The sequence below is a fragment of the Oncorhynchus clarkii genome, unplaced genomic scaffold (genome assembly GCF_045791955.1).
Source record: "Oncorhynchus clarkii lewisi isolate Uvic-CL-2024 unplaced genomic scaffold, UVic_Ocla_1.0 unplaced_contig_9041_pilon_pilon, whole genome shotgun sequence".
Classification (NCBI taxonomy): Eukaryota; Metazoa; Chordata; class Actinopteri; order Salmoniformes; family Salmonidae; genus Oncorhynchus; species Oncorhynchus clarkii.
In genome coordinates, this window is record NW_027258717.1 from 7501 (window position 1) to 29403 (window position 21903).

General features: G+C 46.6%; 1 protein-coding gene across 3 annotated transcripts in view; it reads left to right on the forward strand.

Annotated features, from left to right (window-relative positions):
* Positions 1–20758, forward strand: part of LOC139398306 (D(4) dopamine receptor-like) — a 25964-nt gene extending 5206 nt beyond the window's left edge. For 2 of the 3 annotated variants that reach the window (XM_071144361.1, XM_071144363.1), the window contains exons 2-4: positions 1–42; positions 6065–6675; positions 19872–20758. The exon at positions 1–42 is cut by the window's left edge. In XM_071144361.1, coding sequence (XP_071000462.1) covers positions 1–42; positions 6065–6675; positions 19872–20080 — 862 coding nt within the window. In that variant the 3' untranslated portion in view covers positions 20081–20758. The remainder of the gene's footprint in view (positions 43–6064; positions 6676–19871) is intronic. The other variant, XM_071144362.1, reaches the window with a different exon arrangement.
* The last annotated feature ends 1145 nt before the right edge of the window (positions 20759–21903 follow it).

Consider the following 21903-nt stretch of genomic DNA (forward strand, 5'->3'; position numbering starts at 1 on the left):
CACAGCCTCCATCTTCAACCTCTGTGCCATCAGCGTCGACAGGTCAGTCAGACACACACACACACACACACACCGAACCCCAGGTCCCTCTACCATTATGGTTTAAGTCGTCAGGTTTTCAGACAAGGTTCTCATTAGGCCAGAGAGGTTTTGGGATCCGACTCTGTTAAAGGAGGTAAACATGACGTTTATTTGGTGCTTTACTTTATACTGTGTGTTTCCTGTCCCAGGCTTCCTGCTGTGTAATTATCAACAGTCCCAACTAAGGGCCTCCCGGGTGGCGCAGTGGTTAAGGGCGCTGTACTGCAGCGCCAGCTGTGCCATCAGAGTCCCTGGGTTCGCGCCCAGGCTCTGTGGGGCGACGCACAATTGGCCTAGCGTCGTCCGGGTTAGGGAGGGCTTGGTCGGTAGGGATGTCCTTGTCTCATTCCGCACCAGCGACTCCTGTGGCGGGCCGGGCGCAGTGCGCGCTAACCAAGGTTGCCAGGTGCACTGTGTTTCCTCCGACACATTGGTGCAGCTGGCTTCCGGGTTGGATGCGCACTGTGTTAAGAAGCAGTGCGGCTGGTTGGGTTGTGTATCGGAGGACGCATGACTTTCAACCTTCGTCTCTCCCGAGCCCGTACGGGAGTTGTAGCAATGAGACAAGATAGTAGCTACTACAACAATTGGATACCACGAAATTGGGGAGAAAAAGGGGTAAAAAAAAACAGTCCCAACTATCCACATGGTGTCCAGTAACAATATCTGAAGCGTTAGCAGAAATACTTCAAAATGCTGCGTTGAGTCCATCTAATGAACTACTTCCTGAAACAGACTGACACGTTCCCCAACTGATGTTTGATGCATTAAAAATGTAGACATTTCCATTCATAGCTAGTCAGGACGTATAGCCCGAATCTCCCTAACAGACAGACACATCTCATCTTCTCCTTACTGAGTCTCTCTACTTCTAACGTTGTTGACCCCTCTACCTCCTGAGTCTCTACTTCTAATGGTGTTGACCCCTCTACCTCCTGAGTCTCTACTTCTAATGGTGTTGACCCTTCTACTTCTAATGGTGTTGACCCTTCTACCTACTGAGTCTCTACTTCTAATGGTGTTGACCCTTCTACCTCCTGAGTCTCTACTTCTAATGGTGTTGACCCCTCTACCTCCTGAGTCTCTCTACTTCTAATGGTGTTGACCCCTCTACCTCCTGAGTCTCTACTTCTAATGGTGTTGACCCCTCTACCTCCTGAGTCTCTACTTCTAATGGTGTTGACCCCTCTACTTCTAATGGTGTTGACCCTTCTACCTACTGAGTCTCTACTTCTAATGGTGTTGACTCTCTACCTCCTGAGTCTCTACTTCTAATGGCGTTGACCCTTCTACCTCCTGAGTCTCTACTTCTAATTGTGTTGACCCCTCTACCTCCTGAGTCTCTACTTCTAATGGTGTTGACCCCTCTACCTCCTGAGTCTCTACTTCTAATGTTGTTGACCCCTCTACCTCCTGAGTCTCTCTACTTCTAATGGTGTTGACCCCTCTACCTCCTGATTCTCTCTACTTCTAATGGTGTTGACTCCTCTACCTCCTGAGTCTCTCTACTTCTAATGGTGTTGACCCTTCTACCTCCTGAGTCTCTACTTCTAATGGTGTTGACCCCTCTACCTCCTGAGTCTCTACTTCTAATGGTGTTGACCCTTCTACCTCCTGAGTCTCTCCTTCTAATGGTGTTGACCCTTCTACCTCCTGAGTCTCTACTTCTAATGGTGTTGACCCCTCTACCTCCTGAGTCTCTACTTCTAATGGTGTTGACCCCTCTACCTCCTGAGTCTCTACTTCTAATGGTGTTGACCCCTCTACCTCCTGAGTCTCTACTTCTAATGGTGTTGACCCCTCTACCTCCTGAGTCTCTACTTCTAATGGTGTTGACCCCTCTACCTCCTGAGTCTCTACTTCTAATGGTGTTGACCCCTCTACCCCCCGAGTCTCTCTACTTCTAATGGTGTTGACCCCTCTACCTCCTGAGTCTCTACTTCTAATGGTGTTGACCCCTCTACCTCCTGAGTCTCTACATGTAATGGTGTTGACCCTTCTACCTCCTGAGTCTCTACTTCTAATGGTGTTGACCCCTCTACCTCCTGAGTCTCTACTTCTAATGGTGTTGACCCCTCTACCTCCTGAGTCTCTCTACTTCTAATGGTGTTGACCCCTCTACCTCCTGAGTCTCTACTTCTAATGGTGTTGACCCTTCTACCTACTGAGTCTCTACTTCTAATGGTGTTGACTCCTCTACCTCCTGAGTCTCTACTTCTAATGGTGTTGACCCCTCTACCTACTGAGTCTCTCTACTTCTAATGGTGTTGACCCTTCTACCTCCTGAGTCTCTACTTCTAATTGTGTTGACCCCTCTACCTCCTGAGTCTCTCTACTTCTAATGGTGTTGACCCCTCTACCTCCTGAGTCTCTCTACTTCTAATGGTGTTGACCCTTCTACCTACTGAGTCTCTCTACTTCTAATGTTGTTGACCCTTCTACCTCCTGAGTCTCTACTTCTAATTGTGTTGACCCCTCTACCTCCTGAGTCTCTCTACTTCTAATGGTGTTGACCCCTCTACCTACTGAGTCTCTACTTCTAATGGTGTTGACCCCTCTACCTACTGAGTCTCTCTACTTCTAATGGTGTTGACCCTTCTACCTCCTGAGTCTCTACTTCTAATTGTGTTGACCCCTCTACCTCCTGAGTCTCTCTACTTCTAATGGTGTTGACCCCTCTACCTCCTGAGTCTCTCTACTTCTAATGGTGTTGACCCTTCTACCTACTGAGTCTCTCTACTTCTAATGTTGTTGACCCTTCTACCTCCTGAGTCTCTCTACTTCTAATGGTGTTGACCTCTCTACCTCCTGAGTCTCTACTTCTAAAGGGTCATACTGTAGGTAAAGGGTCATACTGTAGGTAAAGGTCATACTGTAGGTAAAGAGTCATACTGTAGGTAAAGGTCATACTGTAGGTAAAGGTCATACTGTAGGTAAAGGTCATACTGTAGGTAAAGGTCCTTTGTCACTAAAGAGTCTCTAGAAGAAGATTTTACATTCGATGATCGTGATACACCTGCGCTTCATCAGACTCACCTGGACTCCATCACCTCCCTGATTACCTTCCCTATCTATGTCTCTCCCTTTGGTGCCTTCCCTATATATATGTCACTCCCTTTGGTACCTTCCCTATCTATGTCCCTCCCTTTGGTTCCTTCCCTATATATGTCCCTCCCTTTGGTTCCTTCCCTATCTATGTCCCTCCATTTGGTGCCTTCCCTATCTATGTCCCTCCCTTTGGTTCATTCCCTATCTATGTCCCTCCCTTTGGTTCCTTCCTTATATATGTCTCTCCCTTTGGTTCCTTCCCTATCTATGTCCCTCCCTTTGGTTCCTTCCCTATATATGTCCCTCCCTTTGGTTCCTTCCCTATATATGTCACTTCCTTTGGTTCCTTCCCTATATATGTCCCTCCCTTTGGTTCCTTCCCTATATATGTCCCTCCATTTGGTGCCTTCCCTATATATATGTCACTCCCTTTGGTTCCTTCTCTATATATGTCTCTCCCTTTGGTTCCTTCCCTATATATGTCTCTCCCTTTGGTTCCTTCCCTATATATGTCCCTCCATTTGGTTCCTTCCCTATATATGTCACTCCCTTTGGTTCCTTCCCTATATATGTCCCTCCCTATGGTTCCTTCCCTATATATGTCCCTCTCTTTGGTTCCTGCCCTATATAAGTCCCTCCCTTTGGTTCCTTCCCTATATATGTCCCTCCCTTTGGTTCCTTCCCTATATATGTCACTCCCTTTGGTTCCTTCCCTATATATGTCACTCCCTTTGGTTCCTTCCCTATCTATGTCCCTCCCTTTGGTTCCTTCCCTATCTATGTCCCTCCCTTTGGTTTCTTCCCTATATATGTCTCTCCCTTTGGTTCCTTCCCTATATATGTCAATCCCCTTGGTTCCTTCCCTATATATGTCCCTCCCTTTGGTTCCTTCCCTATATATGTCCCTCCCTTTGGTTCCTTCCCTATATATGTCCCTCCCATTGGTTCCTTCCCTATATATGTCTCTCCCTATGGTTCCTTCCCTATCTATGCCCCTCTCTTTGGTTCCTTCCCCAGGCGTTATTGTTTCTGTTCCAGTGTCATGTCTGTGTGTTGTTTGTGTTCCTTCCCTATATATGTCCCTCTCTTTGGTTCCTTCCCCAGGCGTTATTGTTTCTGTTCCAGTGTCATGTCTGTGTGTTGTTTGTGTTTCTTCCCTATATATGTCTCTCCCTATGGTTCCTTCCCTATCTATGCCCCTCTCTTTGGTTCCTTCCCCAGGCGTTATTGTTTCTGTTCCAGTGTCATGTCTGTGTGTTGTTTGTGTTTCTTCCCTATATATGTCCCTCTCTTTGGTTCCTTCCCCAGGCGTTATTGTTTCTGTTCCAGTGTCATGTCTGTGTGTTGTTTGTGTTTCTTGTTTTGTATTTAGTTGCATTTATTTATTAAAACACTCCCTCCCTGAACTTGCTTCCCGACTCTCAGCGTACTCATTACTCTGCCACTGTGTACTCATTACTCTGCCACTGTGTACTCTCTGTTTAGGGCCAAATAGCATTCTAGTTTGCTCTGTTTTTTTGTTAATTCTTTCCAATGTGTTAGGTAATTATCTTTTTGTTTTCTCATGATTTGGTTGGGTCTAATTGTGTTGCTTTCCTGGGGCACTGTGGGGTGTGTTTGTGTTTGTGAACAGAGCCCCAGGACCAGCTTGCTTAGGGGACTCTTCTCCAGGTTCATCTCTCTGTAGGTGATGGCTTTGTTATGGAAGGTTTGGGAATCGCTTCCTTTTAGGTGGTTGTAGAATTTAACGGCTCTTTTCTGGATTTTGATAATTAGTGGGTATCGACCTAATTCTGCTCTGCATGCATTATTTGGTGTTCTACGTTGTACATGGAGGATATTTTTGCAGAATTCTGCGTGCAATCTCAATTTGGTGTCTGTCTTTCCTGTGGAAATAAATGTTAGTTTTTTTTGCCCATTTTAACTGCTACACTTGTTTGTGTACATGGATACATGCATTTTATAATGGAGGATGTTCTTCCCCCGACACCACTTTCCATTCATTTGTACAACCCTCATGCCAAATTGAGTCAAGCTTTTTTGAAATCAACAAAGTGTAACGGTCTGAGTGTAGTGGGTGAGGAGTCAGGCGCAGGAAGCAGAGAGTTCAGGGGAGTGCTATTTTAATGCACTGATAAACGCTGAACATAAGCCAACCCTCACAAAAACACAGGGCGTACTGAACAAACAAATGCCCCAAACAGGGGGACTTAAACTGTCCAGGGAAAAACCCACAAAATGGGAAAACACACAACCCAATAGACGTGCACACAAGTACACCAAACAGACGATCACAATAATTAATCCCGCACAAGGAACCCTGCGGGCCGGCTGACTAATAAAGCCTACTACCTAACTCAAAACAGGTGCACACAATCAACACATAAGGAGGGGGAGAAAATAATCAGTAGCAGCTAGTAGGCCGGCGACGACGACCGCCGAGCGCCACCCGAACGGGAAGGGGAGTGTCCTTCGGTCGGAGTCGTGACACAAAGTATGAGAGAACTTTACATGTTTGTTTGTCAATTAGGGTGTGCAGGGGGAATACATGGTCTGTCGTACGGTCATTTGGTATATAAAAAAAGCCAATTTGACGTTTGCTCAGTACATCTGGTGTTAACTATAATGCAGAGGATTTTCCCAAGGTTGCTGTTGACGCATATCCCACGGTAGTTATTGGGGTCAAATTTGTCTCCACTTTTTGGTGGATTGGGGTGATCAGTCCTTGGTTCCAAATATTGGGGGAGATACCAGAGCTGAGGATGATGTTAAAGAGTTTAATAATAGCCTAATTGAGTCTGTATATTTCATCATTTCATTTAGGAAACCATCAACCCCACAGGCCTTTTTGGGTTGGAGGGTTTGAATTTTGTCCTGTAATTCATTCCATGTAAATGTAATTCTCTCTCTACCCCCCCCCCCCCCCTTCCCTCAGGTTCATTGCTGTGTCAATCCCTCTGAACTACAACAGGAAGCACGTTGACCAGCGTCAGATCATCCTGCTGTCAGGCACCTGGCTCATAGCCCTGGCCGTGGCCTCCCCAGTCATGTTGGGTATCAACAACATCCCACACCGGGACCCCACCGAGTGTAAACTGGAAGATGACAACTACGTGATTTACTCCTCTGTCTGCTCCTTCTTCATCCCCTGTCCCATCATGCTCCTCCTCTACTTCGGCATGTTCCAGGGCCTGAAGAGGTGGGAGGAGGCGCGCAAGGCCAAGCTGAGGAACAGCATCCAGACATGCAGGAAGCTTCAGCATGCAGCCGCAGCCGCCGCCATGCCGACCTCAGGGACCATCCCCGGGCCGCTGCCCATGCCCCTGCCCAGGATCATCGAGAGGGACCTGGCTCAGGCCCGGCTGGGGCTGGAGGATACCGATGACTATCTGCAGCCAGACTGCCCCCCGTTCCCCTCGGCGTACAGGGAGAGGATCAGCTCCGTGCCGTCTATCTCCTACCAGCAGAAGCCGCCGCAGAAGAGGAAGCGAGCCAAGATCAACGGCAGGGAGAGGAAGGCCATGAGGGTTCTTCCTGTTGTGGTGGGTAAGTGCCACAGATTAAAGTTACAGACTTGTCAAAAAGTTGTCAAAAAACTCACAAAAGGCTCCCCTGACTTGTCAAAAACGATTAAGTTCCCCTCAAACCTGTCAAAAACTTACAAAGGTTTCCTTCAAACTTCCGAGTCAGAGTCCTATGAGTTCAGAATCAAGTTTCAAGTGTTTGTGACTGACTCAAGTCCCCATCTCTGCTCCTCCCCCTTTCTCTTTTCTACTGAGGCCTCATAGGGTAGGTTCTACTGAGGCCTCATAGGGTAGGTTCTACTGAGGCCTCATAGGGTAGGTTCTACTGAGGGCTCATAGGGTAGGTTCTACTGAGGCCTCATAGGGTAGGTTCTACTGAGGCCTCATAGGGTAGGTTCTACTGAGGGCTCATAGGGTAGGTTCTACTGAGGGCTCATAGGGTAGGTTCTACTGAGGGCTCATAGGGTAGGTTCTACTGAGGGCTCATAGGGTAGGTTCTACTGAGGCCTCATAGGGTAGGTTCTACTGAGGGCTCATAGGGTAGGTTCTACTGAGGGCACATAGGGTAGGTTCTACTGAGGGCTCATAGGGTAGGTTCTACTGAGGGCTCATAGGGTAGGTTCTACTGAGGGCTCATAGGGTAGGTTCTACTGAGGCCTCATAGGGTAGGTTCTACTGAGGCCTCATAGGGTAGGTTCTACTGAGGGCTCATAGGGTAGGTTCTACTGAGGCCTCATAGGGTAGGTTCTACTGAGGGCTCATAGGGTAGGTTCTACTGAGGCCTCATAGGGTAGGTTCTACTGAGGGCTCATAGGGTAGGTTCTACTGAGGGCTCATAGGGTAGGTTCTACTGAGGCCTCATAGGGTAGGTTCTGACTGGTCGTGATCAGACCTGGGTCAAATGCATGTTTTGGGTTCATACTGAATAAACCCCTTATGGCCGGCCTCAAAGCACACATTGCTTTCTCCAAAGGCTTAAATAAAATAAAAAATTAAATACATAATTAAAACACACACGTTGGGAGCCCTAAAAGCTAGACTAGACAGTCACTATCAGATAGTACTGGGAACCGGTTCTCCAGTTATAATGACAGGCTACATTTATAAAATGATGAGAGTATTGTGTTTCCAGCTTCTGATTCACTGACCTGCTTAATGGATGACAATGTTCATCAAACCAGAACCTGGAAATGGATAGAAATGTTAAATCATGAGATGAAGTGATGAAAAGGATAAAATACCCAGCAGGCCGAGCTGGTTGATAGGATGTCATCCAGTTTGGTCCACTGGGAGAGTATTGTGTTTCTCTGGAGTCACACTGACCTGGACATTGATTAAGGGGGCCGTAACAGTCTAAATGGAAAAGATGCAGTGATATACCTCGGGGAATTCTCTATCTCTCATTTCTGAACTTATTCACTTTTGGCCACAGCGTCATCATTCATGAATAATTTGAGGTGGTTGAGTCATTTTCTCAGTGTCAGGCTGATGAGGTGCATTTTTAATGAAACATGCACTATGTTTGAGTGGTGGATGCTGGTGGCACATCCTTCATCTTCATCGGTGAGAGAAAAACAAAAAAACCCTTCTATAAAAAAGGTGCTGTGTCCTGCGGTGCTCTCATGGCTTCCTGATCCGTCACAATGAACTGCTTCACACTTTCAAAAAGAGGTCATTTGGCTGTCCTAATAGGAGAACTCTTTGGAAGAACCTTTTTTGGGGTTCCGGGTAGAACCCTCTGTGAAAAAAAGGGTTCTACATGGAACCCAAAGGGTTCTGCTTGGAATAGGACAACCAAATATCATTTTTTTTTAGGTAGAACGGTAAGTGTGGTGTGCCTACTGCCATGAGCTACTTTTATTTTTAAATGATTAATGGGAGAAACGACCTTTCTAATGTACAGTGAATGCTACAGTGTTGACAGCAGATACACAGCTTGTTAGGAAAATGCTACAGTGTTGACAGCAGATACACAGCTTGTTAGGAAAATGCTACAGTGTTGACAGCAGATGCACAGCTTGTTAGGAAAATACAGAATGCTACAGTGTTGACAGCAGATACACAGCTTGTTAAGAAAATGCTACAGTGTTGACAGCAGATACACAGCTTGTTAGGGAAAATACAGAATGCTACAGTGTTGACAGCAGATACACAGCTTGTTAGGAAAATACAGAATGCTACAGTGTTGACAGCAGATACACAGCTTGTTAGGAAAATACAGAATGCTACAGTGTTGACAGCAGATACACAGCTTGTTAGGAAAATACAGAATGCTACAGGGTTGACAGCAGATACACAGCTTGTTAGGAAAATACAGAATGCTACAGTGTTGACAGCAGATACACAGCTTGACAGCAGATACACAGCTTGTTAGGAAAATACAGAATGCTACAGTGTTGACAGCAGATACACAGCTTGTTAGGAAAATACAGAATGCTACAGGGTTGACAGCAGATACACAGCTTGTTAGGAAAATACAGAATGCTACAGTGTTGACAGCAGATACACGGCTTGTTAGGAAAATGCTACAGTGTTGACAGCAGATACACAGCTTGTTAGGAAAATACAGAATGCTACAGGGTTGACAGCAGATACACAGCTTGACAGCAGATACACAGCTTGTTAGGAAAATACAGAATGCTACAGTGTTGACAGCAGATACACAGCTTGTTAGGAAAATGCTACAGTGTTGACAGTAGATACACAGCTTGTTAGGAAAATACAGAATGCTACAGGGTTGACAGCAGATACACAGCTTGTTAGGAAAATGCTACAGTGTTGACTGCAGATACACAGCTTGTTAGGAAAATGCTACAGTGTTGACAGCAGATGCTAAATTATTATGCACTATTCATAAATAATGAAAAGTTAATGATAAGCAACTACATGTTGTCGGCAAGCAACACAAAACAAATGGTCAAACAGGTTAAAAACATTTACTAATCAAATCATACCAAAAGGTCATCAGACCCAGCCCATAGCTAATACTGTATACCTAGGAGGCTGTGTTTACTAAACCCAAATTAGGAAAGCCCTTGGACATCAGTAGCATCTTATCGGAGAAACTGATGACGAGGGACTACACTTTATCATGTAGGCTCCTGTAGACTTCCCAGGCAACATAACTAAGGTAAAGGTTTGTGGTCATCAGACGTTAGGTCTGACAGAAGGTCTGTAGTCATCAGATGCTAGGTCTGACAGGAGGTCTGTAGTCATCAGATGCTAGGTCTGACAGAAGGTCTGTAGTCATCAGATGCTAGGTCTGACAGAAGGTCTGTAGTCATCAGATGCTAGATCTGACAGAAGGTCTGTTAGACAGAAGGTCTGTAGGCATCAGACACTAGGTATAACAGAATGTCTGTTAGACAGGTCTGTAGTCATCAGATGCTAGGTCTGACAGAAGGTCTGTAGTCATCAGATACTAGGTCTAACAGAATGTCTGTAGTCATCAGATGCTAGGTCTGACAGAAGGTCTATAGTCATCAGATGCTAGGTCTGACAGAAGGTCTGTAGTCATCAGATGCTAGATCTGACAGAATGTCTGTTAGACAGAAGGTCTGTAGTCATCAGATGCTAGGTCTGACAGAAGGTCTGTTAGACAGAAGGTCTGTGGTCATCAGATGCTAGGTCTAACAGAAGGGCTGTAGTCATCAGATGCTAGGTCTGACAGAAGGTCTGTTAGATATAAGGTCTGTAGTCATCAGATGCTAGGTCTGACAGAAGGTCTGTAGTCATCAGATGCTAGGTCTGACAGAAGGTCTGTAGTCATCAGATGCTAGGTCTAATAGAAGGTCTGTAGTCATCAGATGCTAGGTCTGACAGAAGGTCTGTAGTCATCAGATGCTATGTCTGACAGAAGGTCTGTTGTCATCAGATGCTAGGTCTAACAGAATGTCTGTAGTCATCAGATGCTAGGTCTAATAGAAGGTCTGTAGTCATCAGATGCTAGGTCTGACAGAAGGTCTGTAGCCATCAGATGCTAGGTCTAACAGAAGGTCTGTAGTCATCAGATGCTAGGTCTGACAGAAGGTCTGTTAGACAGAAGGTCTGTAGTCATCAGATGCTAGGTCTGACAGAAGGTCTGTAGTCATCAGATGCTAGGTCTGACAGAAGGTCTGTAGCCATCAGATGCTAGGTCTAACAGAAGGCCTGTAGTCATCAGATGCTAGGTCTGACAGAAGGTCTGTTAGACAGAAAGTCTGTAGTCATCAGATGCTAGGGCTGACAGAAGGTCTGTAGTCATCAGATGCTAGGTCTGACAGAAGGTCTGTAGCCATCAGATGCTAGGTATAACAGAAGGTCTGTTAGACAGAAGGTCTGTAGTCATCAGATGCTAGGTCTGACAGAAGGTCTGTAGTCATCAGATGCTAGGTCTGACGGAAGGTCTGTAGTCATCAGATGCTAGGTCTGACAGAATGTCTGTTAGACAGAAGGTCTGTAGTCATCAGACGCTATGTCTGACAGAAGGTCTGTAGTCATCAGATGCTAGGTCTGACAGAAGGTCTGTAGTCATCAGATGCTAGGTCTGACAGAAGGTATGTGGCCATCAGATGGTAGGTATAACAGAAGGTCTGTTAGACAGAAGGTCTGTAGTCATCAGATGCTAGGTCTGACAGAAGGTCTGTAGTCATCAGATGCTAGGTCTGACAGAAGGTCTGTAGTCATCAGATGCTAGTTCTGACAGAAGGTCTGTAGTCATCAGATGCTAGGTCTGACAGAAGGTCTGTAGTCATCAGATGCTAGGTCTGACAGAAGGTCTGTAGACAGGTCTGTAGTCATCAGATGCTAGGTCTGACAGAAGGTCTGTAGTCATCAGATGCTAGGTCTGACAGAAGGTCTGTAGTCATCAGATGCTAGGTCTGACAGAAGGTCTGTAGTCATCAGATGCTAGGTCTGACAGAAGGTCTGTAGACATCAGATGCTAGGTCTGACAGAAGGTCTGTAGTCATCAGATGCTAGGTCTGACAGAAGGTCTGTAGACATCAGATGCTAGGTCTGACAGAAGGTCTGTAGACATCAGATGCTAGGTCTGACAGAAGGTCTGTAGACATCAGATGCTAGGTCTGACAGAAGGTCTGTTAGACAGGTCTGTAATCATCAGATGCTAGGTCTGACAGAAGGTCTGTAGACATCAGATGCTACGTCTGACAGAAGGTCTGTAGACCTATTAGAAGTGTGACTTTAGGCCGCCGTTCTCCACCTGACTAAGTTTAGCTTAAAGCCTTCAATCCAGACATTATGTACCACTTTGGATCGTCTTAACCCCACGACACACATGACCACAGGTTTAAGTATAGAGGTGCCTACTGATTCGTTCACGGCTTCAACTAATGAGCAGAAACAGATGGAAGTGTTGAGGAGAGTTAAATGTCTTCATTAGTCTCCAGCCAGACTGACGGATGTTCCTCTCTGTCTTTGGTCATCTATGTGGGAGACCATGTGCGTGGTGACTCATTACACAGATAGTCATTTCACAGTACCATGCCCAATCCAAACATAATGTGGATATTGTCAGCAAAAGTTCCAGAAACTATGATTGTGATCTGCGTAATCAGGTCAGCTCTGTACAAGCTTGGTTTGCTTCAGCAGTGTGAAAAGCCCATCTGCGTTTCTAATAAACAAACAGAGTTTAAAGTAAGAACAAACAAAAAAGAATCGCTGCTGTTCAACAGATCAGGGTAGACTAGTGGTTAGAGTGGAGGGGCGGCAGGGTAGACTAGTGGTTAGAGTGGAGGGGCGGCAGGGTAGACTAGTGGTTAGAGTGGAGGGCCGGCAGGGTAGACTAGTGGTTAGAGTGGAGGGGCGGCAGGGTAGACTAGTGGTTAGAGTGGAGGGGCGGCAGGGTAGACTAGTGGTTAGAGTGGAGGGGCGGCAGGGTAGACTAGTGGTTAGAGTGGAGGGGCGGCAGGGTAGACTAGTGGTTAGAGTGGAGGGGCGGCAGCGTAGCCTAGTGGTTAGAGTGGAGGGGCGGCAGGGTAGACTAGTGGTTAGAGTGGAGGGATGGCAGGGTAGCCTAGTGGTTAGAGTGGAGGGGCGGCAGGGTAGACTAGTGGTTAGAGTGGAGGGGCGGCAGGGTAGACTAGTGGTTAGAGTGGAGGGGTGGAGGGGCGGCAGGGTAGACTAGTGGTTAGAGTGGAGGGATGGCAGGGTAGACTAGTGGTTAGAGTGGAGGGCCGGCAGGGTAGACTAGTGGTTAGAGTGGAGGGACGGCAGGGTAGACTAGTGGTTAGAGTGGAGGGGTGGAGGGGCGGCAGGGTAGACTAGTGGTTAGAGTGGAGGGGCAGCAGGGTAGACTAGTGGTTAGAGTGGAGGGGCAGCAGCGTAGCCTAGTGGTTAGAGTGGAGGGGTGGAGGGGCGGCAGGGTAGACTAGTGGTTAGAGTGGAGGGGCAGCAGGGTAGACTAGTGGTTAGAGTGGAGGGGCGGCAGGGTAGCCTAGTGGTTAGAGTGGAGGGGCGGCAGCGTAGCCTAGTGGTTAGAGTGGAGGGGTGGAGGGGCGGCAGGGTAGACTAGTGGTTAGAGTGGAGGGGCAGCAGGGTAGACTAGTGGTTAGAGTGGAGGGGCGGCAGGGTAGCCTAGTGGTTAGAGTGGAGGGGTGGAGGGGCGGCAGGGTAGACTAGTGGTTAGAGTGGAGGGGCAGCAGGGTAGACTAGTGGTTAGAGTGGAGGGGCGGAGGGGCGGCAGGGTAGCCTAGTGGTTAGAGTGGAGGGGCGGCAGGGTAGACTAGTGGTTAGAGTGGAGGGGCAGCAGGGTAGACTAGTGGTTAGAGTGGAGGGGCAGCAGGGTAGCCTAGTGGTTATTTTTTTATTTATTTTTTATTTTACCTTTATTTAACTAGGCAAGTCAGTTAAGAACAAATTCTTATTTTCAATGACGGCCTAGGAACAGTGGGTTAACTGCCTGTTCAGGGGCAGAACGACAGATTTGTACCTTGTCAGCTTGGGGGTTTGAACTTGCAACCTTCCGGTTCCTAGTCCAACGCTCTAACCACTAGGCTACCCTGCCGCCCCTGGTTAGAGTGGAGGGGCGGCAGGGTAGCCTAGTGGTTAGAGTGGAGGGGCGGCAGGGTAGCCTAGTGGTTAGAGTGGAGGGGCGGCAGGGTAGCCTAGTGGTTAGAGTGGAGGGCGGCAGGGTAGCCTAGTGGTTAGAGTGGAGGGGCAGCAGGGTAGCCTAGTGGTTAGAGTGGAGGGGCAGCAGGGTAGCCTAGTGGTTAGAGTGGAGGGATGGCAGGGTAGACTAGTGGTTAGAGTGGAGGGGAGGCAGGTAGACTAGTGGTTAGAGTGGAGGGGCAGCAGGGTAGCCTAGTGGTTAGAGTGGAAGGGCAGCAGGGTAGCCTAGTGGTTAGAGTGGAGGGGCAGCAGGGTAGACTAGTGGTTAGAGTGGAGGGGCAGCAGGGTAGCCTAGTGGTTAGGGTGGAGGGGCAGCAGGGTAGCCTAGTGGTTAGAGTGGAGGGCGGCAGGGTAGCCTAGTGGTTAGAGTGGAGGGGCAGCAGGGTAGCCTAGTGGTTAGAGTGGAGGGCGGCAGGGTAGCCTAGTGGTTAGAGTGGAGGGGCAGCAGGGTAGCCTAGTGGTTAGAGTGGAGGGGCAGCAGGGTAGCCTAGTGGTTAGAGTGGAGGGGCAGCAGGGTAGCCTAGTGGTTATTTTTTTATTTATTTTTTATTTAACCTTTATTTAACTAGGCAAGTCAGTTAAGAACAAATTCTTATTTTCAATGACGGCCTAGGAACAGTGGGTTAACTGCCTGTTCAGGGGCAGAACGACAGATTTGTACCTTGTCAGCTTGGGGGTTTGAACTTGCAACCTTCCGGTTCCTAGTCCAACGCTCTAACCACTAGGCTACCCTGCCGCCCCTGGTTAGAGTGGAGGGGCGGCAGGGTAGCCTAGTGGTTAGAGTGGAGGGGCAGCAGGGTAGCCTAGTGGTTAGAGTGGAGGGGCGGCAGGGTAGCCTAGTGGTTAGAGCGTAGAGGTGGCAGGGTAGCCTAGTGGTTAGAGTGGAGAGGCGGCAGGGTAGCCTAGTGGTTAGAGTGGATGGGCAGCAGGGTAGCCTAGTGGTTAGAGTGGAGGGGCGGCAGGGTAGCCTAGTGGTTAGAGCGTTGGACTAGTAACCGAAAGGTTGCAAGTTCAAACCCCCGAGCTGACAAGGTACAAATCTGTCGTTCTACCCCTGAACAGGCAGTTAACCCGCTGTTCCTAGGCCGTCATTGAAAATAAGAATTTGTTCTTAACTGACTTGCCTAGTTAAATAAAAAATATATTTTTTAAAACAGATCAGGGTTGTTTTCCAGCTGACTTTGAATTGAAGTTGATCCTTAAATTTGATCGTGTCCCAGGACAGGAGGCAGTTGGTATCAGGTAACACTCAGAGCGTCACATCAATTAGTATTAGCAGGAAACACAGGTTACCATGCAGGGCCCTCTGCTGGGGACACAACAGGCTGTCCCTCATAACACCAGGCAGTCAGTGAGGGGGGTTCCTGTTGAAGACAACACAGATCAACACCAATGTCGGCCGTCTCCACTCAGTAGATCCCCGGCTGGGTGTCAAATAGTTGGGAAATAAACAGAAAAATGTGTCTGTTCTGTGGTCAGAGACGAGGCTGTGCACGGCCGGCGTTCGTGTTGGTCTTGTTCTTTACATTGAGGGTAGATATTAAGATGTCACTGAGGGTAGTGATTCCTACACGGAACATTGGGAACATAAGAGGGGAAAGGAAGGAGAAGCATTTAGCTAATACAGACAGACAGACATCAGATCCTCTCCTACTAGACAGACAGATAGACAGAAGATCCTCTCCTACTAGACAGACAGACAGACAGACAGACAGACAGACAGAAGATCCTCTCCTACTAGACAGACAGACAGACAGACAGACAGACATCAGATCCTCTCCTACTAGACAGACAGACAGACAGACAGACAGAAGATCCTCTCCTACTAGACAGACAGATAGACAGACAGACAGACAGACATCAGATCCTCTCCTACTAGACAGACAGACAGACAGACAGACAGAAGATCCTCTCCTACACAGACAGACAGACAGACAGACAGACAGACAGACAGACATCAGATCCTCTCCTACTAGACAGACAGACAGACAGACAGACATCAGATCCTCTCCTACTAGACAGACAGACAGACATCCTCTATTTTGCCTCTTTGGCAACAACACTTATTCTGTCGAAGGGTTAAAGGACAGACAATTTTCTGTTTCCAATTTGTAAAAAGCATTTGTTGACTGTAATTGTTTGATTGCTTTATGAGGAAGCTCAATAAGGAAGCTCAATAAGGAATAAGGAAGCTCAATAAGGAAGCTCAATAAGGAAGCTCAATAAGGAAGCTCAATAAGGAAGCTCAATAAGGAATAAGGAAGCTCAATAAGGAAGGAGCACAGAATCCTTCCAGGGGTGCGGTGCTCCGGATGAGTTAGGAACTGGCAAGGAGGGTTCAAATGACCCAGTGGAAATTGGAAACATTTATGAAGGTTAATCCAACTGACATTTTGGGATGTTCTAGGGGGGTGCTCATACTCTCTAGGGGGTGCCCGACATATCTTGGGGGTGCCTGACATCAAAGTGTTTGACTTGTGGTGGGGGGGAGGGGGGGGCGGTGTCTCTCCAGATGAAGACAGACTGTCTCTTAAGAGTAAAGTCTCTCCAGATGAAGACAGACTGTCTAATAAGAGTAAAGTCTCTCCAGAGGAAGACAGACTGTCTCTTAAGGGTAAAGTCTCTCCAGATGAAGACAGACTGTCTCTTAAGAGTAAAGTCTCTCCAGATGAAGACAGACTGTCTCTTAAGAGTAAAGTCTCTCCAGATGAAGACAGACTGTCTCTTAAGAGTAAATTCTCTCCACCTCCCAGAGAGTTGAGGTATAAATTCAGCCCCTCGTCCAATGAACACCTAACCAATGAATCATACAACGCATGGAGACACTCCAGACAAATGGCTTCTATCTACTGTCAGTTGCCCCTTGATTAAGTGTCCAGGGAAGCTCTGATTCACAGCTGTAGGTGGTTGGTGGGTTTTGATCAAGTGTCTGGCCAGGGAAGCTCTGATTCACAGCTGTAGGTGGTTGGTGGGTCTTGATCAAGTGTCTGGCCAGGGAAGCGCTGATTCACAGCTGTAGGTGGTTGGTGGGTCTTGATTAAGTGTCTGGCCAGGGAAGCTCTGATTCACAGCTGTAGGTGGTTGGTGGGTCTTGATTAAGTGTCTGGCCAGGGAAGCTCTGATTCACAGCTGTAGGTGGTTGGTGGGTCTTGATTAAGTGTCTGGCCAGGGAAGCTCTGATTCACAGCTGTAGGTGGTTGGTGGGTCTTGATTAAGTGTCTGGCCAGGGAAGCTCTGATTCACAGCTGTAGGTGGTTGGTGGGTCTTGATTAAGTGTCTGGCCAGGGAAGCTCTGATTCACAGCTGTAGGTGGTTGGTGGGTCTTGATTAAGTGTCTGGCCAGGGAAGCTCTGATTCACAGCTGTAGGTGGTTGGTGGGTCTTGATTAAGTGTCTGGCCAGGGAAGCTCTGATTCACAGCTGTAGGTGGTTGGTGGGTCTTGATTAAGTGTCTGGCCAGGGAAGCTCTGATTCACAGCTGTAGAGGGAAACTAAGCTTATTAGGTTGCAGTATCAGTTCCAGAGGGAGGAAGAGCTTCCCTGTTCAGGAGCTGGTACTACCTAGACTATATCCAAAATAGCAGCCTATTCCCTATTTAGTGCACTACTTTTGTCCAGAGGTTTATGACGGTTCTAGTCAAAAGTAGTGCACTACATAGGGAATAGGGTACAGTTTAGGGTGCAACCCTAATCTGTATCGCTGCTCCACCCCGACCTCCAAGCGCTTGACTGAGTATTTATAGCAATCCCATCAACATTCCTGCATTATTCACCTCACCAGAGAGGCAGGTTTCTAATCTACAAGGACATCAGCCATGCTGTTCATTTATCTCACTCTCATCGCCATATTGTAAACACTTTTTTTTGGGGGGGGGGGGGGGGATTCATCCCAAATGGCACCCTATTCCCTACATAGTGCACTACTTTTGACCAGGAATGGGGCGCTATTTGGGATTCCCCCGTATTAATGTTGACGGGGTCTAGGCAGTGTAAATGAGTGTTACCCAGCCGCGGAGGTGTCGTTGTGAATTGATTGCGTGTGAAGAAATAGCTTGGGTTGCTAACCCTGTGGCAACATTAAATGATCAACCGGGGCTATACACTTACTTACCCTCTCACGGTTGGAAAAGGATATTAACAAATGTTTTACCCAGAATGAGCTCTCTCTCTCTCTCTCTCTCTCTGTCTCTCTGTCTCTGTCTCTCTCTCTCTCTCTCTCTCTCTCTCTGTCTCTCTCTCTCTCTCTCTCTCGCTCTCTCTGTCTCTCTCTCTCTCTCTCTCTGTCTCTCTCTCTGTCTCTCTCTCTCTCTCTCTCTCTCCTCTCTCTCTCTCATTAGTGTGTGTCGGTCTTTGTAAAGCGTCAACACGGCACTTTATAAAATGGAGTGTTTTCTGCTTCAGGGGCAAAAGGAGAATACAAAATAATTGTAAAAAATGTGTGAAGGTTAAACTGCTGATTAATGTTTCTTTGAGTTAAGTCTCCATGAAATAGCAATAGATTGGCTGTGCTTCACTTATCAGATCAGATCGGGTTGGCAGTGGAACAGTAAAGTCTGTGGTTGTAGGGAGATTTTACACCACTTTGACTCAGCTTCTGCTTGGTCTTAGTAACAACGGTTATAAAGACCTACAGTAGGTAGATAAAGACCTACAGTAGGTAGATAAAGACCTACAGTATGTAGATAAAGACCTACAGTATGTAGATAAAGACCTACAGTAGGTAGATAAAGACCTACAGTAGGTAGATAAAGACCTACAGTGTGTAGATAAAGACCTACAGTAGGTAGATAAAGACCTACAGTAGGTAGATAAAGACCTACAGTAGGTAGATAAAGACCTACAGTAGGTAGATAAAGACCTACAGTAGGTAGATAAAGACCTACAGTAGGTAGATAATAGGTAGATAAAGACCTACAGTAGGTAGATAAAGACCTACAGTAGATAGATAAAGACCTACAGTAGGTAGATAAAGACCTACAGTGTGTAGATAAAGACCTACAGTAGGTAGATAAAGACCTACAGTAGGTAGATAAAGACCTACAGTAGGTAGATAAAGACCTACAGTAGGTAGATAAAGACCTACAGTAGGTAGATAATAGGTAGATAAAGACCTACAGTAGGTACATAAAGACCTACAGTAGATAGATAAAGACCTACAGTAGGTAGATAAAGACCTACAGTAGGTAGATAAAGACCTACAGTAGGTAGATAAAGACCTACAGTAGGTAGATAAAGACCTACAGTAGGTAGATAAAGACCTACAGTAGGTAGATAATAGGTAGATAAAGACCTACAGTAGGTACATAAAGACCTACAGTAGATAGATAAAGACCTACAGTAGGTAGATAAAGACCTACAGTAGGTAGATAAAGACCTACAGTAGATAGATAAAGACCTACAGTAGGTAGATAAAGACCTACAGTAGGTAGATAATAGGTAGATAAAGACCTACAGTAGGTACATAAAGACCTACAGTAGATAGATAAAGACCTACAGTAGGTAGATAAAGACCTACAGTAGGTAGATAAAGACCTACAGTAGGTAGATAAAGACCTACAGTAGGTAGATAAATACCTACAGTAGGTAGATAAAGACCTACAGTAGGTAGATAATAGGTAGATAAAGACCTACAGTAGGTACATAAAGACCTACAGTAGATAGATAAAGACCTACAGTAGGTAGATAAAGACCTACAGTAGGTAGATAAAGACCTACAGTAGGTAGATAAAGACCTACAGTAGGTAGATAAAGACCTACAGTAGGTAGATAAAGACCTACAGTAGGTAGATAATAGGTAGATAAAGACCTACAGTAGGTACATAAAGACCTACAGTAGATAGATAAAGACCTACAGTAGGTAGATAAAGACCTACAGTAGGTACATAAAGACCTACAGTAGATAGATAAAGACCTACAGTAGGTAGATAAAGACCTACAGTAGGTCAATAAGTTGATTGATTTATAATTGATGGGATATTTTCCAGACTCTCAATGCTCTTACACAGTAAGGAGGTAAAGTTACCTCATCTAATCAATCAATCATTCGTGAATCAATTAATGGATCCATTATTCAGAACAGTCCCCTAACCTCTCCTCCTCCTCCTCCCCTCAGGTTGCTTCCTGTTCTGCTGGACCCCGTTCTTCGTCGTCCACACCACCCGGGCCCTGTGTGCTACCTGCTACATCCCGCAGGCCCTGATAAGCACCGTCACCTGGCTGGGCTACGTCAACAGCGCCCTCAACCCCATTATCTACACGGTCTTCAACACAGAGTTCAGGAAGTTCTTCAAGAAGTCCCTCCACTCATTCAGCTGCTGCTGACGTCAGCCCCACACCGCAGGGACAATGGTATCGCTAACCGTACTCTCACAGAAGGCGTATACTACTGCACAGGCATTTCCAAGGGCCAGTTCAGTTGGGGTCAGTTCAGAAGGTACACAAAAAAAAAATGTCCAATTATCTTCAATGCTTTTCGGTGAGGAGAATGTGGAATTTACTTTCTTAATTGCCTGGGGATGGCCCAGGGCTAAATCTGTATGTATTGCTCAGGGGTGGCCAACCCTCCTCCTGGACAGCTACTTAGTGAACAGGTTTTTGCTACAACCCTACCCTAAACAGATGACCTTGATCAGCAGGGATGGAGCCAGCACACCCTGTAGATCTCCAGGAGGAGGTTACAAGTTGCATTTAACTAGGCAAGTCAGTTAAAGAACACATTCTTATTTACAATGACGGCCTACCGGGGATCAGTGTGTTAACTGCTTTGTTCAGGGGCAGAACAACAGATTTTTACCCTTGTCAGCTTGGGGATTCGATCCAGCAACCTTTAGGTTACCGACCCAACGCTCTAACCACTAGGCTACATGCTGGTTACTGACCCAACGCTCTAACCACTAGGCTACCTGCTGGTTACTGACCCGACGCTCTAACCACTAGTCTACCTGCTGGTTACTGACCCAACGCTCTAACCACTAGGCTACCTGCTGCCTCAACCCCATAGTCATGCCACTGAGATATGGGTGTATGAGTGTTGTGGGTGGGCGGAGTTGGGTGGGCGGAGTCTGAGACCATTCCAATTGTTCTAAAGTAACATCGCTATCCATCCTGGATACCATGGCGATGCTGGCTTTGCATTGTTTATTACAGGTGTGGTATGAGGCTTAATACTAGCATTATAACAGTCTTACGACGGTGTTATTACAGCCCTGTGATTACACCTTTAAATCTGAAGTTATTTAGCTGACAGCATTATGAAGAACAGAAGCTAATCAATGAATGCATTCATACAGTGTGTATGATACTGAAGCTTTAGCCTGTAACCTCGTATACAAATCCATTCAAATGTTGTTTTATTTCATTTTTGAAAGTTTGTTGTAATGTTGTTTGTTTTTGCCATTTTAACTGAAGCCAATACTTTGACTGTGTCTGCCTGTAACAGCAGTCTGTTTGTCGGGTCATTGACAGTGCCTACTGTTTTACCATATCCACGTTTTATGTGGAAAGCTTTCCAATAAAATAAAAGACACCTATTTGTAAAGCAATGCCTTGTTCTCATCAGTATCAGCAATAACACCAGTTTGTCAGCTAAAAACTCCTTGCAGGAACAACAACTTAGGCGGTCGTCCCCTCGCCCATACCCGGGCGCGAACCAGGGACCCTCTGCACACATCAACAACTGACACCCACGAAGCATCGTTACCCATCGCTCCACAAAAGCCACGGCCCTTGCAGAGTAAGGGGAACTACTACTTCAAGGTCTCAGAGCGAGTGACGTCACCGATTGGAACGCTATTTAGCGCTGCACCACCGCTAACTAAGCTAGCCGTTTCACATCCGTTACATACACATGCACACAAAAAAATAACTAGGTCTAGATATCAACACATCAGCTTTCCCAGCGAAATAATCTATCTAGCAAAACTTGGCAGATATGTATTTTACATTTAAAGGACTTTCAGTCAGTCAGACAAAGTGGCAGAGGAAAATTAGGAGAATTGTGCCTTTTCCTCTCAGTTCTGTGGCTAGTTTCCTCTCCGTTCTGTGGCTAGTTTCCTCTCCGTTCTGTGGCTAGTTTCCTCTCCGTTCTGTGGCTAGTTTCCTCTCAGTTCTGTGGCTAGTTTCCTCTCAGTTCTGTGGCTAGTTTC